This window comes from Hylaeus volcanicus, chromosome 5 (assembly GCF_026283585.1).
Source record: "Hylaeus volcanicus isolate JK05 chromosome 5, UHH_iyHylVolc1.0_haploid, whole genome shotgun sequence".
NCBI lineage: Eukaryota > Metazoa > Arthropoda > Insecta > Hymenoptera > Colletidae > Hylaeus > Hylaeus volcanicus.
In genome coordinates this window covers 6,050,009-6,071,732 of record NC_071980.1, presented here as the reverse complement: position 1 = coordinate 6,071,732, position 21,724 = coordinate 6,050,009, and the positions used below count along the sequence as shown (strand labels likewise).

Below are 21,724 nucleotides of genomic sequence, written 5' to 3'. Positions count from 1 at the left end.
TTAATTTAAATATACAGCACTAAATGAGTTATTGATAAAATACGGTTAACTATATAAGTTGTAATCATTTTTTAAAAATTCAAAGAAACTTTGACACTTTAGAGGCTTCAGCAAAGTCATAAAAAAAAAAAAAAAAAAAAAAATGAAGGAATGATTATTTACAAGATTTACATTCAATTTTGGCATTGAGCAACAATTTAAGAATGTCGCCTTTTGAATAAGGATTTGTATGTTTTACCTCATTCTCAATTCAATTAAATCACTGCCAAATGAATTTAATTCCATTTTCTAGAAAATTTACTTTTTCTTTTAGAAAATTCTTGCTAATTCGCCAATTTTGCTTAGTAATAATTATGAAGAACTTATGAAAAAAATGAACTTATCGCTATCGAACTTGGTAAATACGTTTGCATCCCGGAAATTTAATCTGAAATTGAACAACAAGAAATGCGACGTTCTCGACATTTTTCTCGAAATCTATGCTTGTAACCACTATTATAAAAAATTATTTTCATACATGAAGTATACATATTTCGAGTATAATTTTTATTTACTTTTGTTAGATCGAATTGCTCATTTGTCATAATGCGATAAACATGTTCAACGTTTTTATTATTTTCTATAACGAAGCACCCACGAGAATGATATTTAGCACCATTACAGTAAATATTACGGTTGTATTTTAAATTAATCTGTCTTCGTAAGTGTATGACTCCACATCACCGCGCAACAATTCGTTAGAAAAATATTCTATGCTTTTAACCTGGTACATTTGTTTCAGACTAATCAATGGTTTTAAATCTTCGAATTCGTTGACCGCATATCGCATCATAACATACGAACAAAACGCCGTAGCACAGTATTTGGAAAACTGTTACTATTTGGAAAAACGACGAGAAACGATCATTTATTTTCGAGGTCGCATGTCGTGTTCTTCTATACTACTCGCCTCTCAAAAATTTAGAACAGAGGCTTGTATCTTAAATAATAATGCTAACAATAAGTACTAGATTTTAAATAGCTTAAATATGATTTGTGAACAAAGAAGCTTATTGAAACCCAATGGGATCGAAGCGCGTGCCACAAATTGTGACTCAACGACTATCGTTTGTTGTCGATGTACAAATCTTTGAACATCCATCGTAATCAACCCGCCTTGTCGACATTATTCTACTCTGGTCGATTAAAACAGTGAATTTCTTTTTCGTTGCATTGCCTTGGGGTTCAGACGCTTAGGACACGTTTATAAATTATAAAATTGAAATTCCAGGAATTGGCAAGAAACTAATAACAAAATAATAAAAAATCAATTTCGGTTACTAATGTAAGTACTTACATAACTTTCATAAAATGCTAATACATACATATTTCGCAACTGTCCGGATACATTTCAGCGATAGTGCGCACGAATAAATGTTTTGTTTATATCTTCATAATAAGAAATTGATTTGGATACATCAAACCTATCGTTTAATTAAGACAAATTTCTTGAATAGACATAAAGACTGTATGTACGCGTCTGTACATAATAGTAGATACTCAATCTCGATACTCGAACTCTCCGCGGTACTGAAAGGATTAAGGAAGCTGAAATCGATATTGTTCGAATAAAAAATTCCCAAAGAAATATCTCCTTTTTAATGTACTAGAGTAGAAGGCTCCGTTAAGAACAACTCGTTCCCTCGCACGGTTGGCGCGATTTAAAAGAAAGTTTATCCTACGAAGGGGAAAGGTGGATAACCGACCGGCGGGGGATAGTAACCTGGGAAAGCAGCCACGCTCGGTTGCACAGGTACGGTAGTCGTAACATAGGTCGTGACCTCCGTCGGTACCACACGGCTCGAGAATAACGTGGTGTAGGCCGTTTTCGCTCCAAAGGTCAACTTGAGTATTTTCGAATCGGACACGGTGGCGAGGACTTGCGTGACCAGAGGAGCGCTCGTCACCGTGAACTGCGGCTGCTGCGGGAATAGAGGTAATTGCGGCGGCAGTTGCGGAGGTAATTGCGGCGGCAAAACCGGTGCAATTGTGGATGTTCCGTATTCGTAAGAGGTACGCGGCACGGTGCCGACTGGCCTGGTTAACGTCGAATAGAGCGTGTTTCCGTTATTCACCACTGGAATTACGTGGGACTCGTAGAGTGTCTCTAGGACGACGACTGGTCGCGACGTGGTGATCACCTGTTGTTGCTGTTGTTGCTGTTGGCCAAAGTACTTCAACAAGGCCAGTTGGTCGGGAGTCAGCTGAGGTTCGATGGAACTGCTGCTCGGCGTTTCGGACTTTACTTTTGAACTTGATATCGATTTGAAAGGCTCCAGGTCGGAGTCCAAGTCGCTACTCGGCGCCACTACTCTCTTCGGGATGTCATCGTCGTCCCTGTCCTCGTCTCCAACGTCCAGCTCTAAGTGGAGCTCGCTTCCTGCTTCGTCTAATTTCGAGTTGAATTCGTTCAACGCCTTGCTGGGTATGAACTGGTAAATATCCATCGGTGGCAGAGTCTTTGTAGCGGTGACCACGCGCGCGATATTGTACGTTTGGACGAGCGTCAACCTGGTCGTGTTACCACCGTGTACCACCGGCAGCAAATGTGTCTTCAGAAGTGTCTGGGTAGTCGAGAATGTCTCTGTCAGAGTTTCCAAAGGCGGCGTTGCTTGGCCAGATTCTAGGGATATAGCTGGAAGGGTTGCTATGGCCGAATCCAGCGGCAAAGTTGTCTCGTAAGCTGCCGCGGTGTTCGCCAGAATGTTCTCAGTCAATGGTTCGGTGGGCGATATCGTGGTCGATGGGTCTGCCGTCGAAAAGGACTTTTTTACCGTTGAAGTCACCGTGACGTAGCGCGTGTTTCTCAACGTTCCAACCTACGATTAGAAAACGACACCATAAACGAGCAATTAAATTAATGATTTAAATCAACCTTTACGGAATCTTTTTCGAGAATCACTTTCATTCGAACCATTTTTCTTCTTCTTCTTATTTTCTCATAAATAATAGAAGTTGTTCTTATACGTTCTTCAACGAAATAGGCGAATCGAAGAAGTGACAAATAACTTTTATAGACAATTTCAGACTTTTCCAATTTTAAAGAATTGCAAATAATTACATTCGTAATAACTAGACTGTGGATCTTTGTGCGTCTATAGGAGATTCGAATGTGCAAGAACCTACAAAATGCAAACAATATGGAGAAAATATAAAAAAGATTGAAAGTAAAATTCATGTTATAATTGTATCTGCAGAATAAAATAAATTCCTATATAGATTCAATTTTTGTAGGCACGTTTGCGAAGATTTTATCTCGCGTAAAGATCCGCGGTCTAGTAATAACATTCCAAATATAAACTTTTCTAGAAAGATACGGACTATTGTTTCACGAAATCCTGCAGCCACCGTATTTCCCAGATTTCAAATTATTTATAATTGTCATTGATTTACGTTACTTTTAAATTCTCTTTAAATGATAAATTGTAAATAACGAATTTTTACCTGAAAGGTATACGGCGACTTGATGGTAGCGATTTCAAAGTACGCGTTATTAAGATCAGCGGCCGTGGAGATCTCAACGTTGATCGTTTCCAGGGGTAAGACCTGTTCGGAATGCGATTGTTCTTGGACACTGATGCTGGCTACGTCCTCGCTTTCGCTTGGGTCCAGCTCGTCATCGGCGGCGACCTCTTGGATTTTTCTTTGGGCGTTCACTGCTTGGCCCGACGTAGACACGGTTGTCGTTGATGTCGATACGGAAGCTGCGGTAGCTTTGCTGTCGTCGAGATTTATTGGTGCCTCGGTGGTACTAGTTTCGGACGTGGAACGCTGATCGTCGTCGTCGACTTGCTTTCGAATGATCACTCTTGGTTTAGGGGTAGTTTTGTAAGACCAACGACCCTGTGTTCTCGGTAGCTTCAATTTCGGCGCGGGATTTGTACTGACCGGTTGTTGCTCGACTTTGTTCTTATTGGGTTGCTTCGAAGGCAAACTCGGTTGGTTATTCGGCCTGAAACCACTGCGACGACGCGTGGTGGGTGATTCGGTCGTCGTTGTCGGTGGGCTTCGATTTCTGAAAATGTTTTAGAAAATGTTTGAAGTTAATCGATCTGTTTAGTTTAAAGATCAAATGAATATCGATTTTTGTTTGCATTTCGAATAGTTCGTTAATTATGTAACGTACAAATATTAGTAATATAACGCGATACTCACTTATAGCCTGGCCTTGCTGTAGTAGCGATTCGGTTTTTAGGCGGCTTTGCCTGCTGCACTTCACCGCTATCGTAATCTTCGTTGATTTTGTTGCGGAATTTCGGACGTGCTGAATTCGGAGCTGAATGTTTTCGCGTGCTTCGTACCGAGGAACCTAACGATTTAAAAATAGAATTTATTATAAATAAACTCCGTATTTACTGTAATTTACAAAATTTTTATATTTATTGTAAATAAAGTTTGTACTTACCAGCTGGAGAACTGAAGAGAACTTCTAAAGGCAAAGAGGATTCTTCTTGGTGATTTGTTGGCGTAGGTTCTAGTTGCGGTTTCAGTTTCCCTTGTTGAGGCCCGATGGTTTTCAGGATTCGATGGGTGCTGGATGGACGAATCTTGCCTTCGGGTATCGGCGGTGTGCCTTGAAGAATTCTAGAAGAACTCTGAAGCACTTGAGCGTATTTGCCGTTTATGTAGGTACCGATCACGCTCGTTTCGTGAACAGTAGTCAATCCGTCCTTAACGATAGTGCCACCGAGTTTTGTGACCAGCCCGGTTGGATTTTCTTTCTCCTTTCGAGCTGTGGGCCGCGGCTTCGATTGGACTTTCGAAGAAGGTCTCAGATTAATCAACTGTGAAAGTAAAATCATTGATCACGGTAATGTCAGTTTTATAGTGTTTTAGTATTTTAAACAATGGTTTTTAACATTCTTTACGATCGAATTACCGAGGATAATGCATAGTGTCAAACATATTACTGTATCTTCGAAATTAGAGAGCGGAACAAATAGATTTGTTTAATTGAAATGGATATTTCGGACCGTTATTTTCGATACAGTTATTTGAAAATAAATTTAATATCGATTCATCGGAAGTAACAGCTATAAAAAAACGACATTTTATATGCACCAACCTAATATTACTCGTCAGTTGAGCCAACTACTTTACCTTGTACGTCTCGTCAACTACTTCTGCAGGTTGCTTCGACAGGAAGTCGTACTCGGGTTCCGCGAGATTGTTCTTTAGACCAGGTTTATCGTCCATCGATTTAATTTGTACATACGAGGACGTCGGAGGAGGGCTCTTTGTCGTTAACTGCACTCGCGTGTTCACTTCCTGTACGATATAATGCTTATGACACGAGAAAAATGTATGCAAACGAGTTTCAAAAATTAATTTGTAACAAAAATATAAATGTTCGAATCTTCTGTAAAAAATCCAACATTTCATATGCAACAACCTAATAATTACTATCTAATTCGCTTATCTCACCTGGCTTTTCGGCGACCGTGATCCGTTATCCTCTGAGGCCTGGATGACATTCTGTTCTATCACACCCTTCGAACCTTTACCCTGTTTCTTAGTTTCACCATCAGAATTCGTCTTGAACGTTTTGCTTGGCTGAATATCAAGAGCGGGTTTTTCCTTCGTCTCGATCGGTTTCGTCTGGATAATCGAAACACTACTTTTCTTTCCCTTTTCCCCATCTGAAAATCGGCGTCATTTTGAATTTTGCAATTCCGATATCAGAAAAGAAGGAGCGTATTTATGAATTTTTGTTATTACAGTTTGTTAAATGTAACGAATCAAATTTATTACAATCGATCGCGTTACTCGGTTACTTTCGGTATTTAATAACGCGAGTGGTTTGCACGCGTTGGCGACGACACGAGATTGCCGGCAAATTAAGTCGAAGTAGTTTTTTTAAAGAGGAGGACTTTTCTTTAAACGCGAAATTATACCTGGTGGCGCGCTTTGTGGGCTGAAGACCATCACCGTGTTTCCGATGGTAGTGGTGAAATCCAAGAAACCGTAAACGGTTTGTGTAATAAAATCATCATTTACAACCGCTGGTTTGATTACTACAGCGCTCTCGGTCGAACGACTCTTGTAAACCTGGGCTGCACATTCTGTGACTGAAAGTGAAACCAAACATACTATGTAAAACAGAGCTAGTTCTCGATTATTCGTCATTGCTACATGAATCGCTATGAAACTGAACCTTATGTAATGTATTGTGTCACGCAGTTGATAACGTAAGAGTACATTGCTCTAGAACCTCCGTTATGTGAACTAATTGGACAAAGGTCTTCCAATAAGAGAATTTTTACATAGTAAAAAGATAAGCGATGGACACTCGATTCTACTCGATGCTTAAGGAGTGAGAGCTGGTTAGAAATGTTTTGGATGGTAACGATTTCGGAATATTCCCAGAAAATTTCAAGTTGAACCGATTAAAAATGACTTAAAAAAGATTGTTGATCCTGTTGCTTCTACTTCAAATGGACGACGCACTGTATGCCCATCCCTTGGCAACATTTAAATTTCAATCATAGCTAATTTCAGACACGAAAGGCGTGTTCGGTTTTTTTGAGCGGTCGATGCTGTAACGAAGTGCGAACGGTATGCTTACAAATTAAAGTCCTTTACAGAAAGAGTACGTGCGTACGCGTGTACAAATCTGCTTAGTACGTGGCAAGTGTGGGAAAGAGTAGCCATTTGGTAATAAAGAAACGCCTTGGGCATCCATACTGAAACCTTTTGAACATGTAATGTACATCACCGTCCGTATTTATTCGCATGACTACATCATCTGGAGAACCACTGATTATTATTTTTATTTTATTAGAAATGTATTTATTAAACGAGAGATTATTCCTGCGAAGTGTGGGAGGTGTAAGAATCTATTCAGAATTACTTTAGTACTTTTATTATACTTTTATTTGACTTTTCAAACTTCCCTTCGGTGGCTTATCTTAACTTTCATTTCGGATAACACCTTCGTTCAGCAATACAATACTAAAAACAATAAATACTCACCATATATGAACGATATGGCAATAACAAAATATTTCAACATCATCGTGGTCAGTCTTATTTCATTCTTCGTCGATACGTGATCCTTTGATCTGAAACAAAGTAGAGTAACCCAAATATAAGTATCGATTTTGTTAAATTCATTAGAATTCGTTGATCAATTAAGAATTTCAATCATTCATGTATTAATGGTGGGTCACTGGCTGGATTACGTGAATTACCAAGTTCGTAAGAATCGTTTAAAATAAGTAAATGTTGGTACTATGTTCAAAGGCAGAAATGACACTTTTTATTTCTGTAAGGAATTAACACTGTACCCGTGCAAATTAAAGTGCAAAGTTCGGTACACTTCTTGAGGTTTAAAATTAACTCGCGATTCATTTTTAGAAGGACAACAAATTTAGCATGTGCTCGTTGTACGATATGCAAACACTTTTACATAATATAGTATTGTGAAATTTCACGAAGGTAATCACGGTGAATGCATAAATAAATAAACGTTTCTTCGGGATACGTGTCGCAAATGCTGTGTGCTTGATAGACCTCGTCATTACCATAATGTGTGCAACAACTGTCCTAAACAAATATTCTGTACGTAATATGTCGTGTAAACAGTTCAAGAGGAACAGTTCATAGAAGAATATTGATCAGTGATGAGAATTATAAGTAATCAGAAAAGAGTGTCAGTTGCGTCAGTCACAGAAATAGTGTGGGAACAATTGTAAGCAGATGGATAATAATTATTGATGTATCTTCAAGCATATCTGACCAATGAGAACTGCTCGTTACGTATTACCAGTTACGTATTAATATTTACGCACATTTCTACAAGATATAGCCTATTTATAGACACGTGTTTATTATCGATTGATATCGAAGCATTTAACGAAATAGTAATTCTATTCCTAGGTTTATATTATACTTGCACCAAATAATTATCGAATATGTAATTATGTATCGTTCCTAGGCAAAATTTAATTGAAATAAAAATAAGAGATAACTATTTCAAATAATTTATTTCAAGCCGTTAATTTTTAATACAGTTACTTGAAAATACTTGTACAAACAAATTCCTAAATATTCTGTATCCTTCCGCAAACTAAAGGTACGTAATTCCTTGAGCTACAATTATAAACGAATGTAAAAGCGCAGAATGAATTTCTGAGCCCAAAATAATTATAATTAACGTGAATACGTTAAGTCGAAACAATATATCATTGCAATACGAAACACTGCTTCACAATGCATGAATGGCGCACGCATAGAGCCGTGCACCGTTAAGAAGACAACGGAAATTATTGCATAACAGCGGCGTTGGTAATCGGTTAGCGTGAAACAATAGTAAAAGGAGATACCGTTCCAGGTTGGATGTTCATCGAGCATGATTGGAATTTGTAACTTCGAATCGATTCGCTGAACTTGACGAGCCATCGACATTTCTTTGTTTAGAGAGTAATTGATTTCTGTTCCAAGAAATTTGTATTTTGGAAAACTGGAACGCTGCGAGATGTTCGAAAATCTTGAAATAAATTCACGTTTCCAGCCAATTCGATCCGGTTGCAGGATCCGGTTTCTATTCATTGTTCGATCAGTTTGACGAACGTACAATTTTAATCAGATAAATCGAAACAATAATCGCAATAATCCGATTGAAACTATTTACATACATTTGCTGTGTATTAACATCTGTCTTCAGTTTTCTTTCTGATAGACACATTAATCCGTGCTTAGTACAAGACGATAGAACGAGACCGCTGACTGGCAGAAGTATCCGCGAGTTCGTAACCCGTTCCTTTCACTACGTATTCTCTCAAGATATTGCGGCAAGGTGTTCATATAATCTGCTCACTCGCGGTAAAAAGCGCGAGCAATCCTCGAATCGCGTGTTGCTATCGCGAAACGCTCCAATAATACGAAACTAAGCGTGAATATTAACCGTAAATTGTTCGCGCTTTTTTTTTTCGTAATTAAATCATATTTTTCCGTATTCGTAATTCTTCTCGGTATGCGTTAATAAAGTTAGCTATTACTTTGCAAATTCCTGGCATATACAGGGTGGACCACCAAATGTTACCACTTCGGTTTACGTCGATGTTACCACGCGTAGCGAGAAACGTTTCGGATACGAGTTGAAATGGTTTCGAGCGGGGCACATTCTGATGTTATTATATTTTTTGTTAGCGGACGCGTAAGGATTTCCTTTTTTATTTTAACTGGGATGCAGGTTGACTTTCCTGTTTTTTTTTCTACGAACAGTTGCGGTCTGCTTACAAAACTGGAAATTATTAAGAAAACGGGTTAACGGAATAAACCAAAATTTCTATTTCTGGTACTTCAAGGACTACTGCGAGTACCAAGTGAAGTCATTCCGCAACGTCTGCAGCAAGGAGTGGCCACACAAACACCACTCGATATCACCGTAATATCGCATACTTGAGTAGAATACGTGGAAAGAAACGTTAGCCGAATGTTGTATGAACGATTGTCGAATATCGATGTGTTATACGATTCGAAATCAAATACGTGGTAATATACGGTCCTCCGAAGGCAATTATACTAATATTGCGCGAGTAACTGTAATGATATTAAATTACATTATAAATCACAATGAATAATACTTAAAAAAATTCATCCATGAAATGAAAGTAAGACAAAATATTAATACATTTTGTTATTAAGATTTTTATTACGCTAGCTATACATCTTAGTTTCCGAATTGCCTTGATTAGAAAGTAATATACAATTATGTAATAAATGAAGTTTAACTTGTACTCTGTTTGTAATGAAAGTATGTTTCATCTTCCAAACAGTGAAATGGATAAGTATTTTATTCTCGACATTTTATATATTTTTGCATGTACGCGCCCCAGCCTTAGAGATTTTTCCACGTTTTCACTTACTATAAATGCGTAAACATCCGCAGTCTACTAATGAGCAATATCGACTTCCATAGAAGCTTTGTCCCATTTTTCTACAGTTATAGAAAACTTGAGAATTTATTTTATTTTTAAATTAAAAATATACATTTCGAAATAAATGGGCATGTAACAGCCTTGCATATCATTTTTTAATACGAAAAGTTACGGTCATCGACGATTGACACTAACGAGTGCCAGCGATTCCCATAGAAGCTTTGTCTCGTTTCTTTAATGATACAATTGTGAATTTATTTTATGAAATTTATTTTCAAATACTAAAAAGATTTTCCGATAAATGTGTATGTAACAACCTTACAACATTATTATCTTCGAATGTAAAAACTTACAGTCATCGACGATTGTACACTAACGATCAACATCGATTCGTATAGAAGCTTCATCCCACGAATGAAGCAACATTCCACCTGTCTGTAACACTATGGATCATGATAGAGCGGATAACTGTTGCCGCTGTGTCACAAGTCCGAATGACGTAGCCAACTACGAATATTTCAAAATATGGATAACATATAGGAATACCATAGGTTCAATTAACGACCATTCGACCAACACCTAACCGAATCACGTGTTTGTTCGTTCTCTTCGTCTGCGTGTTTCATCATATGGTCAACGTTAATCTTTAAGGATTGATGAACATCCAGGTTGGAGCGGGCACACAAACGTTCTGTTTTACATGAAATTAGTTACCCAAGTTCGCAATCAGTATATCCTAATCATCGACCTTCGTCTAACCTTACGGAAACAACGATACATTCAACTCGCCATGAGTAAATGAATTTCAATTTCCAAGTTTACGTTATGGGTTAAATAAGAAAAATCTTAATATAAGAAATAATATAAATTAGCTATATTAATTTGTCCCAGAAGTTTCTTCTAATGTTACATTTTGCTCCATTGCTGTTACAACATTACGATCTGAGAAATTAGGTTGTCTATTTACATAAATACTACCACACAAAATAACCGAGTGCAAGTCACGAAAGAAACTTTTGTGACAACCTAATAGAAATTGATCATTTTTATCACGATAGTGTTTGTGTACGAAAGTGATTTATAGGTATATGACTCCTTTAATATATTCCTGTTGCAATTTTAAGGCGTAAAATAGTATCGGCTAAAGACGGTAGGTTAAAGACAGTTTCATTTAAAAATTTAGACAAACACCATGACTGGAACGTTCTTTGTTCGTGGCTGGAATTTCGAACAAGGAATTCAACCATTAAGGATCGTCGCGTATAACGGTCATCGTGCGTCCTTCGAGATCGTCCTCGAGGATAACTGCACACTGCCCACTGTCTCGTCAACCTTATCGCGAGATAATGGTGTTAAGTCGACTAATAATCATATAAAGAATCCCTATCGGTGATTAATCCTTACGAGGATCCTTGAGGATAAGAACCTGCCATATTTCTTTCAAGAAATTATTTTACTCTGCAAATATTGTAATATCAACTTTACTTCCAATATTTGTTTACATCATTGCATCCTATGTGCATTTTGTAGTATTTTGCACATTCAAGTTTCCTGTAAATACATAAAAATCACCTGTTAACGTCTCTTCGTCGTAGTACTTCTTAAGGATAAGCGCAAAATATTATTTTTCTGTAAACAGTTAGGTAAAAGCACACCTTTCAAAGCTGTATGCGTCAGAAAAATGACTACGATTGCTTTATTACCGATTAAACCACCGAACTAAATATTAACCTCTCATTAAAAATGCAATAGAAAGATATTACGTGATTTATCCAGCATCTAAAAATTCTGTCGGTAATTGACATACGAAAAAGACGACAGTCGCAGTGTTCGAGACTTTTTTTATTTTGCTAGCAGACACTTGGGAAAAGTGCTAAAAAAGTAGACGCCTTTTATTATTAAAAAATAAAATCTTACAGATCCTTTTGGGAACTGTATGCGATAACTTTTGTAAGAGTATTTTGTAAGACTTTATTGCAACAAACAATTTTCATTTTATCACGAACCGATCAGTTCGATACAGTAACGAATTTTTAAGAGTATTTTGTAAGACTTTATTGCAACAAACAATTTTCATTTTATCACGAACCGATCAGTTCGATACAGTAACGACAGCGGGTACTTGTTCGCAACCCATTTCTTTACAATATCAAATTCTCCGCGACACTTTCACTTCCACCGTGACACCAAAGAAGTGACCAAGCCGGTAATCAAAGTTCATGAAATTCTGCAAGCTTCGTCGAAGGACTTGGACGGAGCCGTGTACCTGTAGCTTGTTTCAATCGCTTGCATGTCCTGCATTTCCTCGTTCGGTGCAAGACTGGCGGCAGTGTACGTTTCGCAAAGAAAAAGTGAGCGGACAGCCGTGCCCCGAAGCGTTCACATATCTCCCCGGAGCAATTTAAAGCTAGAATTTATGTCGTTCGATCACGTGAAACTTTCCGCGTGAGTTGAACGAGAGACACGTTAACGAACGCTGTCCGCAAACTTAACCCATTATCAGTCGTTGCTCTAGTTTTCGCGTACCGATGCGAGAAATTAAATCTCGCCAAATGGATTTCTAGGACTCGGTTCGAATTGATACGACGAAGAGGGAAGTTTATCTACCCTTTAAATGTTTACAGATACGTAGTAATGTTAGGTGTAGAAATATATTCTAATTACGTTTATTTATTGATCTAGTTTAAATAGAAAAATTCACGTTGCATCTTTTCACGTTAAATAAAATTTCTTAAATGAACTGTTTTTTCTTTCACGCGTGCGGGAATAGTCTCTTAATTATTGTTACTAGATATCCTTTTTCCTAACGAAACAATTCCTGAGTACAAGGAATGAAATTCTTGCAACCCCTATTATCCGGTCGTTGCCGTCTCTTTCAAGGTTGCTCGGCTAAAAATGTACAATTCTATCGAACGTATGAAAGTATCCACTCGCAATATCGAACTGTCTTTCCATCTGAATAGACTACAATTTAAGAGGACGATTTACATTTACATGCCGGATAATAGCTCTCCACTATAAAATTCATGAGCCGAGTGCTTTGGAGGTTTCACTCATCGCTTTTACTTAGAAGATCGTCTTCTATTGACGGGTTACGCAATATTGAAGGCGACGACACAGAAAGTAACATTATAAATTATTTATAATAATACTACAATAACATTTTGCTGTGAATAACACATATATATGATTTTAATAAAATAAGCGTATTATTTTCGTCTGTAAATAAAAATTTTTGTTTAATATTTCCAAAACGTGTTAACGTTCTCGTCTACATTTTAAAATGCGTATTATTATATTTACATTTGAGAAAAAAAAGAATTTCATAGCGATTTGCGTTGTTAATTATTTCATTTGAATGGTCTTGGAATTTTCTTCGCAACACAAAAGTTGAAAATGAGATCTCTTTTATGATATAATATAAAATTTCATATTATGATATAAATATAAGAAAATCATACGATATATATAAATTCATTTTAAATTCATAATAAATTCATAAATTTCATGTTATAACATTTTGTAACACAAAAGTACTGATACCTGTGGTAGGTTTAGTGTTAAAATTTGAATATAAAATTCGATATAAAATTCGATATAAAATTCACGTAGTATAGACATTATTCGTAGGATAAACGCTAATTAATTCGAATTATAGTAAAGTAGAAAATATTACCATACTACCATTTAGGATTTTTATTCGGGTACGAAAGCACAATAACCGAATCATCGAAGAGCCCGCGGCGCTCTATGGTAATTCCGATGAATTTTTCTCGTAAAATTTACGATGGTAATGTACGAAATCGTTTCCTGAATCATTTAGAATCGATCGCGATTTATGGCAAGACATTTTGTCTATGTCCTTAAAAACGCGACTCACGGTCGTATATAATTACCAGTCGTATACTATGCGTATGTGCTGCCACTTCCTCGGATAAGTTAAAACCGGTCATCAATGGAGAACGGGATTTCTGGCCAAGATCCAAGATCATGGTCATTCGGTTCACCATCGACCGGTTCCAACACCCGCTGTTATGCCTTTCTTAATTCTGTTTTCGCACGATCGAATCTCTTTCGCGAATTCTACAACTTTTTCCTTTACTTCGGTTGCCGAATAGCAATTCTCCCTTCGACATGTTCATCGTCGCGTCACTTGTATATGCTTGACAGAGCTTTTCACTAAAGAGCTAAATAAATTCATTTTGAAGAACGTTAAAGTTGAGTAGTTAAAGGAAATAATAAACCTGGATAGAATTCGTGGATTTGGAGAAGTCACAAAAATATATATAAGTTTAAATTCAATAAAAATAAGTATCGAACAAGTATTAGTCTGACAACCAACGTGTTATAGTTACAAGTTTGTTATAGTTGGCATAGTTATTGGGGGTCAGAGACTGCTGCGAACGATCGGGTGCGCGTTAAGCACAACTCCGTCGAACTTCGTAATATTTACTATAGTTGCGGGTAAACGTCCTGCGATTGTGAGAATCCTTAGGAAAGTACTTTCCCATGCACGGCACCATCTACCATAGTCAAGAGGAAAGGTTAACAAGAGATGGCTGCGGCTGCGTTAGACAGACCGCGATTGACTCATCAAACGCACCCTTGTAAAAAAATGAATGGCGCGCCTCGGGAACCGAAAAACGAGAGGAGTTTCTCTTCGTTTCATTCGTTATTCGTTCGTTCATTATTTAATTACTTTAATTACCATACCGAAAGAAACTTTGAATACTTCATTCTTTCCATGATTCTTAGGATTGAGTGTCCAGTAGGTAACTGATGCGTGATACTTTATAGTCGCCATATCAACAATAAATAATCGCGATAAATAGTCACTATAGGTAGCCACAAATGGTCCATAGCAAACGAATGGAGAACTAATAAAAAGAGAATGTAATGTAAACAATGTAAGTGTAGATAAATTTTCATAATAAAAGAAATTAGATTCGAATCGCGATGTGTGGAGATACGACGTCGCGTTCTTCAATGAATGATACATCCTGACTGCATACTTCTCCTTTCTTCGTTCTTTCAAGTTCACGGTCAATCCTGATGCAAATATTTTGCCTGTCAGCAAGGCCAAGAATCACGGTCGGCCGAAATGCCTGCAACGTTTTGTTGTCGAACGCTTTTTTTCTTTATTCCCGAACCGAGGACACATATTTTTGCATGAGCGACCGGTAGCGTGCGAGGCCTTCTGGTCCTCGCACCAGGACACGTAAGCTAAACCCAATGTCAGACGACAAAGCTCGAACAACTGAATTCTTCTGAATTAAGGAATCCCCCTAATGCAACCGCTTAAATATCAGGTGATATTTGAGAATCTTTTTAAAGAAAACTATGAGGTACATCAATTACAAACTATATCTCCATATTAATACATATTTAACGTATGTTCTTAAATTTGTTCAAGTAAAAATATTTGTTACGTTTCGAGATGTCGTAGATCAACCAGAGTGACTTAAAATAATTTGATAAATAACGAGTATGGCTATTATCTGAACTGGAATAAAAGAAATATTAAAAAATCACAAAATGGTGGCATTCGAAGAAAAACGTAGTAACACGTATATTGTAATGTTCTTTTCACATTTTATTTAAATAACGTTTAATCAATATCTAATCATACTATTTTCAGTAAACAGCGGACTGACGTTAAGAAAAACTGCAACTCGAATATTTTGTTTTTCGCAGAAGTGTCCCAAGAAGATTGTAGAAACGCAACATCGATGGTAATTGAATTAAAAGTTCGCCGGAATGCGCAAGGAACTACCTTTCATGAAATGTTCATGGTGGGTATTGTAACTCAATAAGAAAACTTCGGTGATTGTAACACCGATTCTCACATTAAGAAGTCGCTATGTTATCTCGCGAACGATCGTTCTTTGAAAGTTGGTTCCCAGCGTATGTGACTGTTGCGAGAACAGTTCCCGAGGATCTTCCAATTGTCAAGAGCCAGTTCACATCTGACGATTAGATAACTCATTCCGTAGTCTGTGGTTCTACGCACGTCGGTATTCACGATCTTCGTTTCGTCTAAACAATGTTAAAAGGAGCTGTAAATCAATCGTGCTCGCATCTGCTGGTTGTGAATATTTCTCGTTGATCGCGTACGTTTGTTATTATAATCTTTCAGCTGTTAATATCTGATCTTGCTCCAGATCAAAAGTGATTTCAATTAGTTTTCTGAATAATCAAAGAGAACGTCATTTTTGCAGACGCTTCACATCGATTTCCTTTCATCTTTAAACTTTCACCAGTCAAACAAGATTTAGCACATCTTTCTACGTGTGTGTTAGAATTTTAAGTCTGAAGATACGTAGATTAAAGTGGTTTTTATTTTAATGATTTTTTAAATCTATGTTACGTACATTCTACATAACTTGAAAATACTCCGAAAAGAAATTCCTGCAATGTTTGAACTCTTCTGACATTAACACGTGCCCCAAAGCTTCGAGAGCTTTAAATGAAAAATACGAGGAATTTTTTCAATCGGTAACTTTGACGAAGTGACAAAATTTTGAACTTTTCCGATAGCCATTTCCTGTCGAATAAATTTTGTTTGGACTTTGAAAGAAATTTCCTGCAACCTCCAGGGTTGCTGCAAGTCGACAGAGGGACTGTTTCTTATTTCTTACTAAATTCCTAAACTTTTTATTAACGTCTGATTCACCAGAATATCAGACAAGCTAAAGGAATTGGAATGTTTTGAAACAGCGAATTATGTTATTTTGCAACACCTCGAGAACGGATCTGGCTTTAGTATTTATAACCCGGCAACGTAAGTGATTTGGACCACGAGCGTTTACTCGCCATTTATGGAATCCTGGTTCGCGATATTTTAATTACTTCCCGTTCGAGAATGTAGTTTTGGACCGCCGCATCGACCTGAATTCTTTTACACCGGTTTCTATCGAACACCGGATGAATCTTGATAGCGGGAGCTTGATTTCTCTTCAAAGCTCGCTCTTCGTACTATTTCTCGTTACTAATTACTATAACATACACGGAAATTCTAAACAAATCTAATTTCTGCGATAGATTTTCCATAAATATGCGACTGTTGATGTACGTGCTTTGAAAAGATGTATTTCGAATTATCAATAAATAATACAAAAGTACAAAGAACTGGATGGGAACGTTGATATCGGACCAATCTGATTCGTTACTTCCGCTTTTCTTCCTCAGTCACAAGTAGGAGAAAGTAGAAACTCTTTCACTCTTCAAATACGTTAAATACCAAATTTTAACACTGTGGTCGTTCGCACAAGAATGTAATTAGTTAGATTCTAGTAGTTAACGAAAAATATTCTAGAAAGAAACAAACATTTTTTTCGCACGTATTTCGTATGGAAAATCGTATCGTCCGATGAATCGAGTCAATAAATGAGGTAAAGATTTTGTTCTTTTACAAAAGTTCTTGTTTTATCATCTACTATCAGTTTTTTAATCAGCACTTGAAAACATAAAATATCGCTCGAAAATGACACCCTAATACGGCCTCCACTGAGAATCTCTGATGTATAATAACAAGACTGCGGATCTTTATGCGTTTATAGAAAATTTGAATGTGCAAGAAACTATAAAATGCAAACAATATGCAAGAATATAAAAAAAGATTGAAAGTAAAGTTCGTGTTATAATATTTGCAGAATAATTTTTGTAGACACGTTCGCGAAGATTTTATTTTTCATAAAGATCCGCGGTGTAATAATAACGATCGAGTGGAGCGTTCTGCACCGTCGCCGGTAAAATTACATTACATAAATTACAGTTTGTGTGTGGGACGGGAATGCAACATTCGGAAAGAGATCAGTGAACGTTTCGCACGCAAAGTGACGCACGCAGTCCTTGTAAAATGTAAACGGATCGTGGTCACGAGTAAACGTCGAACTCTGCACGTGTCTGTACAAAAATATCCGCGTGGGCAAAGCGACGCACGTGACAGGAGCGACTTAGAAAGCAAACGATTCCATGGAATGTCAATTTGATCGATCGCCAATGCCCTCGAATGAAAACTCGCTGGAGCGAGTAACAGGGATATTTCTCATCGAAAAAGAAAAAGAGAAAAAAAGGGATACGGTTTCTCATTGTCACGCGTTATTAAATGCTCCGGCCGACTTCTAACTTTTGCGAAAAAATTCGCCGTGGGGATCGATTGCGAAATGGGAACTCGCGAGGCAATTTCACTGGGTTTACTTTTGCGTTCGAAGAAGCGTAATACTTCGTTTACTTGTTAGGAAATATTGGAACTAGGGGTGTGCGGGGTTCCCGAAAATATTCGGGGTTCCCGTAAAATGTCCGGGATTCCCGTAAAATGTCCGGGATTCCCGAAAATATCCGGGATTCCCGAGAATATTCGGGATTCTCGAGTTTATGCGGGATCCCGAGTTGATTCGGGATTCCCGGGAATACACGAGATCCCGCAAAAATCCAGGATTCCCGAGAATGTACGGGATGTCGAAAATGTTCGGGATTCCCGAGAATGATGTACGGGATATAGAATAATATCTGGGATTTCCGAAAGTGTTGTTATTCTTGAAAGTTTGTATTTGTATTTGAATGTACGGGAACGCTTCCTTAAGGGGGAAGCCTATCTTGGACGCATGAAAATCACAGCTATATTCAACAATTTCTTTACAAAAAAAAAAAAAAAACAGTCTCTTTGCTGGTGTTAATTATATAACAAAATATTTTTCATTTAGGTTTTAAATAAAGTGGCGATGTTAGAGCCGTTACACGACTCTAAGCGAGGTTCTCAAGTATGGCTAGACCTAAAATAAGAAACCAATTATACGGTACATTTTTTGAGTTAATTAATCGTCAGAAACGTTCCTCGAAGCCTCAAAAGGTAAAAAGCAAAAATAACAGCGTACCTTGGTTCGCCTCTGGTGAACGGCATAAAAGCGATGTTAATTGGGAAAAAGATATTCCATAATGCTAATCTCGGCTAAATCCGAGACTTCGGGTTTCACTTCGTAATCCGTGCCACGCCGTGGCGTACTGTAACGTAACGCAATGTAAACGATTCCCCAATTATAATAAAAAAAACGTAAACACGTGCCGGCAGAACCGTACACACGTTCGCGCAAATAGCGATTGTACTTTCACTTGGATTTCGTTGAGCACAGTAGGTAGATACACAGAAAGATATGTGTGCCGCGGTTACACCTTCCATAGCTGCGAACTTCAAACGAAACCCGTGTTCCTGTGTTTCTCGTTCAAATTCGAGGGTACGAACCGCAACGAAAATATACCTCGCCACGGAAATTTGGTCATTTCTCGCGAATCTATTTGAATAATAATAATTCTCACGATACATTACGGGTAGAAATTAATTCTCTACGATTGTTTGCAACTGTAGCTTAAATAAAAATATGTATTCGTTATTTTCTGAATCCTTTATAGATCCTTTATAGAATCTTTACCTGATCTCCATTATAGCGAATCTACTCGTTTAAATAGGAACAGTTAAATATGGTTAAATATTAGGGGGTGAAGCAATCAAAGAAATGTTTTTACAAATATTTCATTCGAATGTGTAAATTATATGGCGTAAATAATTTGGTTGTATGTAAAATAGTAAGGGAGGCAGTTATTGCACATCGAGCACATCGTTCAACTATTCTCTTTTTCAAGAAATAAGAAACTATCGAAGCTTAAAGATACCGGTTCAGCAGGTTTAATACATAGTTTCTCATAGACGCGTTAATCTCGAATGATTCAATTTTAAATTATATTTAACATTGTATCAAGAATGCCGAGTATAATGTAAAGTCAAATTAAGATACATGTATCTACCCTTTCGTGAATAAAGTTCAAGTTTAAACGAATATTCTTCGATAATGACAGCGGGACTTTCTCTGGCGCGTAACAAATATGAAAGCGACACATATCCAGAGGAAACGTGATCACAAATTCGTAAACAGTAGTGCTCCTGTACCAATATCTCGTGACACTTTGAGAAATATCAATTTCATATCTTTCATCTGGACCACTGGTCAAACTATGAATTTCATCAGACTAGAATCATCGCGCAATGTTTATTATGCTCAAGAGAGCTGCTGTCCAAGAGACCCGAGTTCAAATAAATCGAATCTAATAAATTTATCTTATAGAAGATCGAAAATAGCATCGATATTCTTTAAAATTCTTCGATCGCGATAAAAGTTACTCTCGAATTTTCTAGGATTCAAAAAATATAGACTTTTCGGTTTTTCAGCACCACAGATGTGACAAAGTCTACATAAACTGTCATCTACCTTGGAATTATCAGAGATGGTATAAGTTAGCAATTATTTGAAATGTAAATTAATATCAGAAATTATTCAAATGTTACGTGTAATTATTGTCCTCTAAGGAAAACCTCCTATTGGTACAGACCAAAGCGTAGAGTTCCAAAATAAAACAGATCTTTACCGTTTAAAAACCAATAAATCCACATTTTCAACTCCGCGATCCGGTAATTTATCTTGAGCAGAACAGAACGCATCCCTCGAATTTTTGTCTAGACCACAAAGAGACGACGCTGTGAGAGAACTCCAGACGTCTGAAAAGATCGTTTGATTCTAATATAACGAAGACAAATCGCCTGGGAAAACGTACGCTTCCTTGCTCCAGGAAACGTAGCTAAGAAACGTAGCTAAGGAAGGTGATTATGTAAAGCTACCAGAAGTGATTCCACTCGGACTAGGAAATAGACATTCGAGCCTCTAGGAAACCAAACACCGCTCTTGACAAACTTTTCGTTTCTGACTAAATTCGCAAAATAATTATTTAACGTCAACAGTTTCGTTTACTTTCGAATCCACGGAGACGGTCAGAAGCATTTTTTTTAAAAGTGTAGCTGCTCTAGAACTTTGAAAAAAAAAAAAACACGATTTTTATAACCACGCAGAACAAGAATCCGTTGCAGATTTCTATTGCAAAAGATCGCAACTCGAATCGCGCACTCCATCGGTTAACTTTTCCTTTACGTACTTAGAGACGATGCTACGAGTTACCGGAGAATAAACGATCCTTGATGCTTGAAAAAAAAAAAATGACACAAGCAGTCGAAGTACGCAGAAGTACCTGTACGAAATTTGAAATCGATGGGCCTGGTAGTTCTTTTTTTCAAAATTAATATCGAAATTTGTATTTGCACTGTTTAGACCGAACTACCCCCTTTGAGGGTAGGACGCGAGGAATTGGTCCCGGTTAATGCCGCGGTGGTTGGAGAAAAGGTGATTCGTGGACGATTCACTCACCAGAGATGCGTCGTTGACGAGAGCGTCGTTGCGACGGTTGATTAGAGACGCCTCAGTGCGAGAACTCGTTGGTGTCGCGATGCACACCGCTCGACATTCCTTTCAGCTTGCCTTGGAGTAACTGGACGCTAAAGCGGTTTCCCTCTCTCGATTCCCATCGACTTCTTTACATTCTACACCAGCCCCGATCATGGCTTTCACTTCATCCGTCGAGGAAATGGTGAACCATGATCGCGACGAGACTCGGCGCGCCGACGTTGCTGGTCCAGCGTCGGCGAGGATCGCTAAGTCGAGCTGGAGCTGTCCGAGCACCGTGAAATGAGGTTGCTCTGCGCCATATGAGGTTCTCGACCAATCCTAATATAGATCGGTTATGGTTTAACACGAGAAAAAGAAAACGAATTAATCTTCTACAGGCCACGTGAGAACTCGAGAAGATTAGTGAGAGCTATAGCTGTATAAACTAGAGCTCAGAGATTTGTCACCCGCAGAGCGAAAAACGCCCTTATCATTGGGGGGGGGGGGGGGGGGGGGGGGGGGGGGGGGGGGGGGGGG

General features: G+C 37.8%; 1 protein-coding gene across 2 annotated transcripts; it reads right to left on the bottom strand.

Annotated features, from left to right (window-relative positions):
• Positions 1 to 116: 116 nt before the first annotated feature.
• LOC128876860 (mucin-2) lies at positions 117 to 21,375 on the bottom strand. 2 transcript variants are annotated; one of them, XM_054123609.1, is made up of 10 exons: positions 20,590 to 21,375; positions 18,797 to 18,923; positions 7,012 to 7,100; positions 5,934 to 6,107; positions 5,464 to 5,678; positions 5,140 to 5,307; positions 4,445 to 4,823; positions 4,195 to 4,348; positions 3,484 to 4,054; positions 117 to 2,858 (listed from the first exon to the last, which is right to left on the bottom strand). In XM_054123609.1, exons 2-10 carry the CDS (start codon positions 18,820 to 18,822, stop codon positions 1,713 to 1,715), a joined length of 2,922 nt encoding a protein of 973 aa, XP_053979584.1. In that variant the 5' UTR covers positions 18,823 to 18,923; positions 20,590 to 21,375; the 3' UTR covers positions 117 to 1,712. The 2 variants fall into 2 exon arrangements, with proteins under 2 accessions (XP_053979584.1, XP_053979585.1); XM_054123610.1 differs by lacking the exon at positions 18,797 to 18,923 and having other exon boundaries at positions 21,170 to 21,375.
• Positions 21,376 to 21,724: the final 349 nt, after the last annotated feature.

What these genes read in the sequence shown, in the direction of transcription:
- LOC128876860 (XM_054123609.1), bottom strand. Translation starts at nt 18,822, where the DNA reads ATGCCGTTCACCAGAGGCGAACCAAG. An exon ending in TTCACCAGAGGCGAACCAAG is followed by an intron (nt 7,101 to 18,796) that starts GTACGCTGTTAT and finishes ACTTTGTTTCAG; the next exon opens with ATCAAAGGATCACGTATCGA. An exon ending in CCCACAAAGCGCGCCACCAG is followed by an intron (nt 5,679 to 5,933) that starts GTATAATTTCGC and finishes GCCGATTTTCAG; the next exon opens with ATGGGGAAAAGGGAAAGAAA.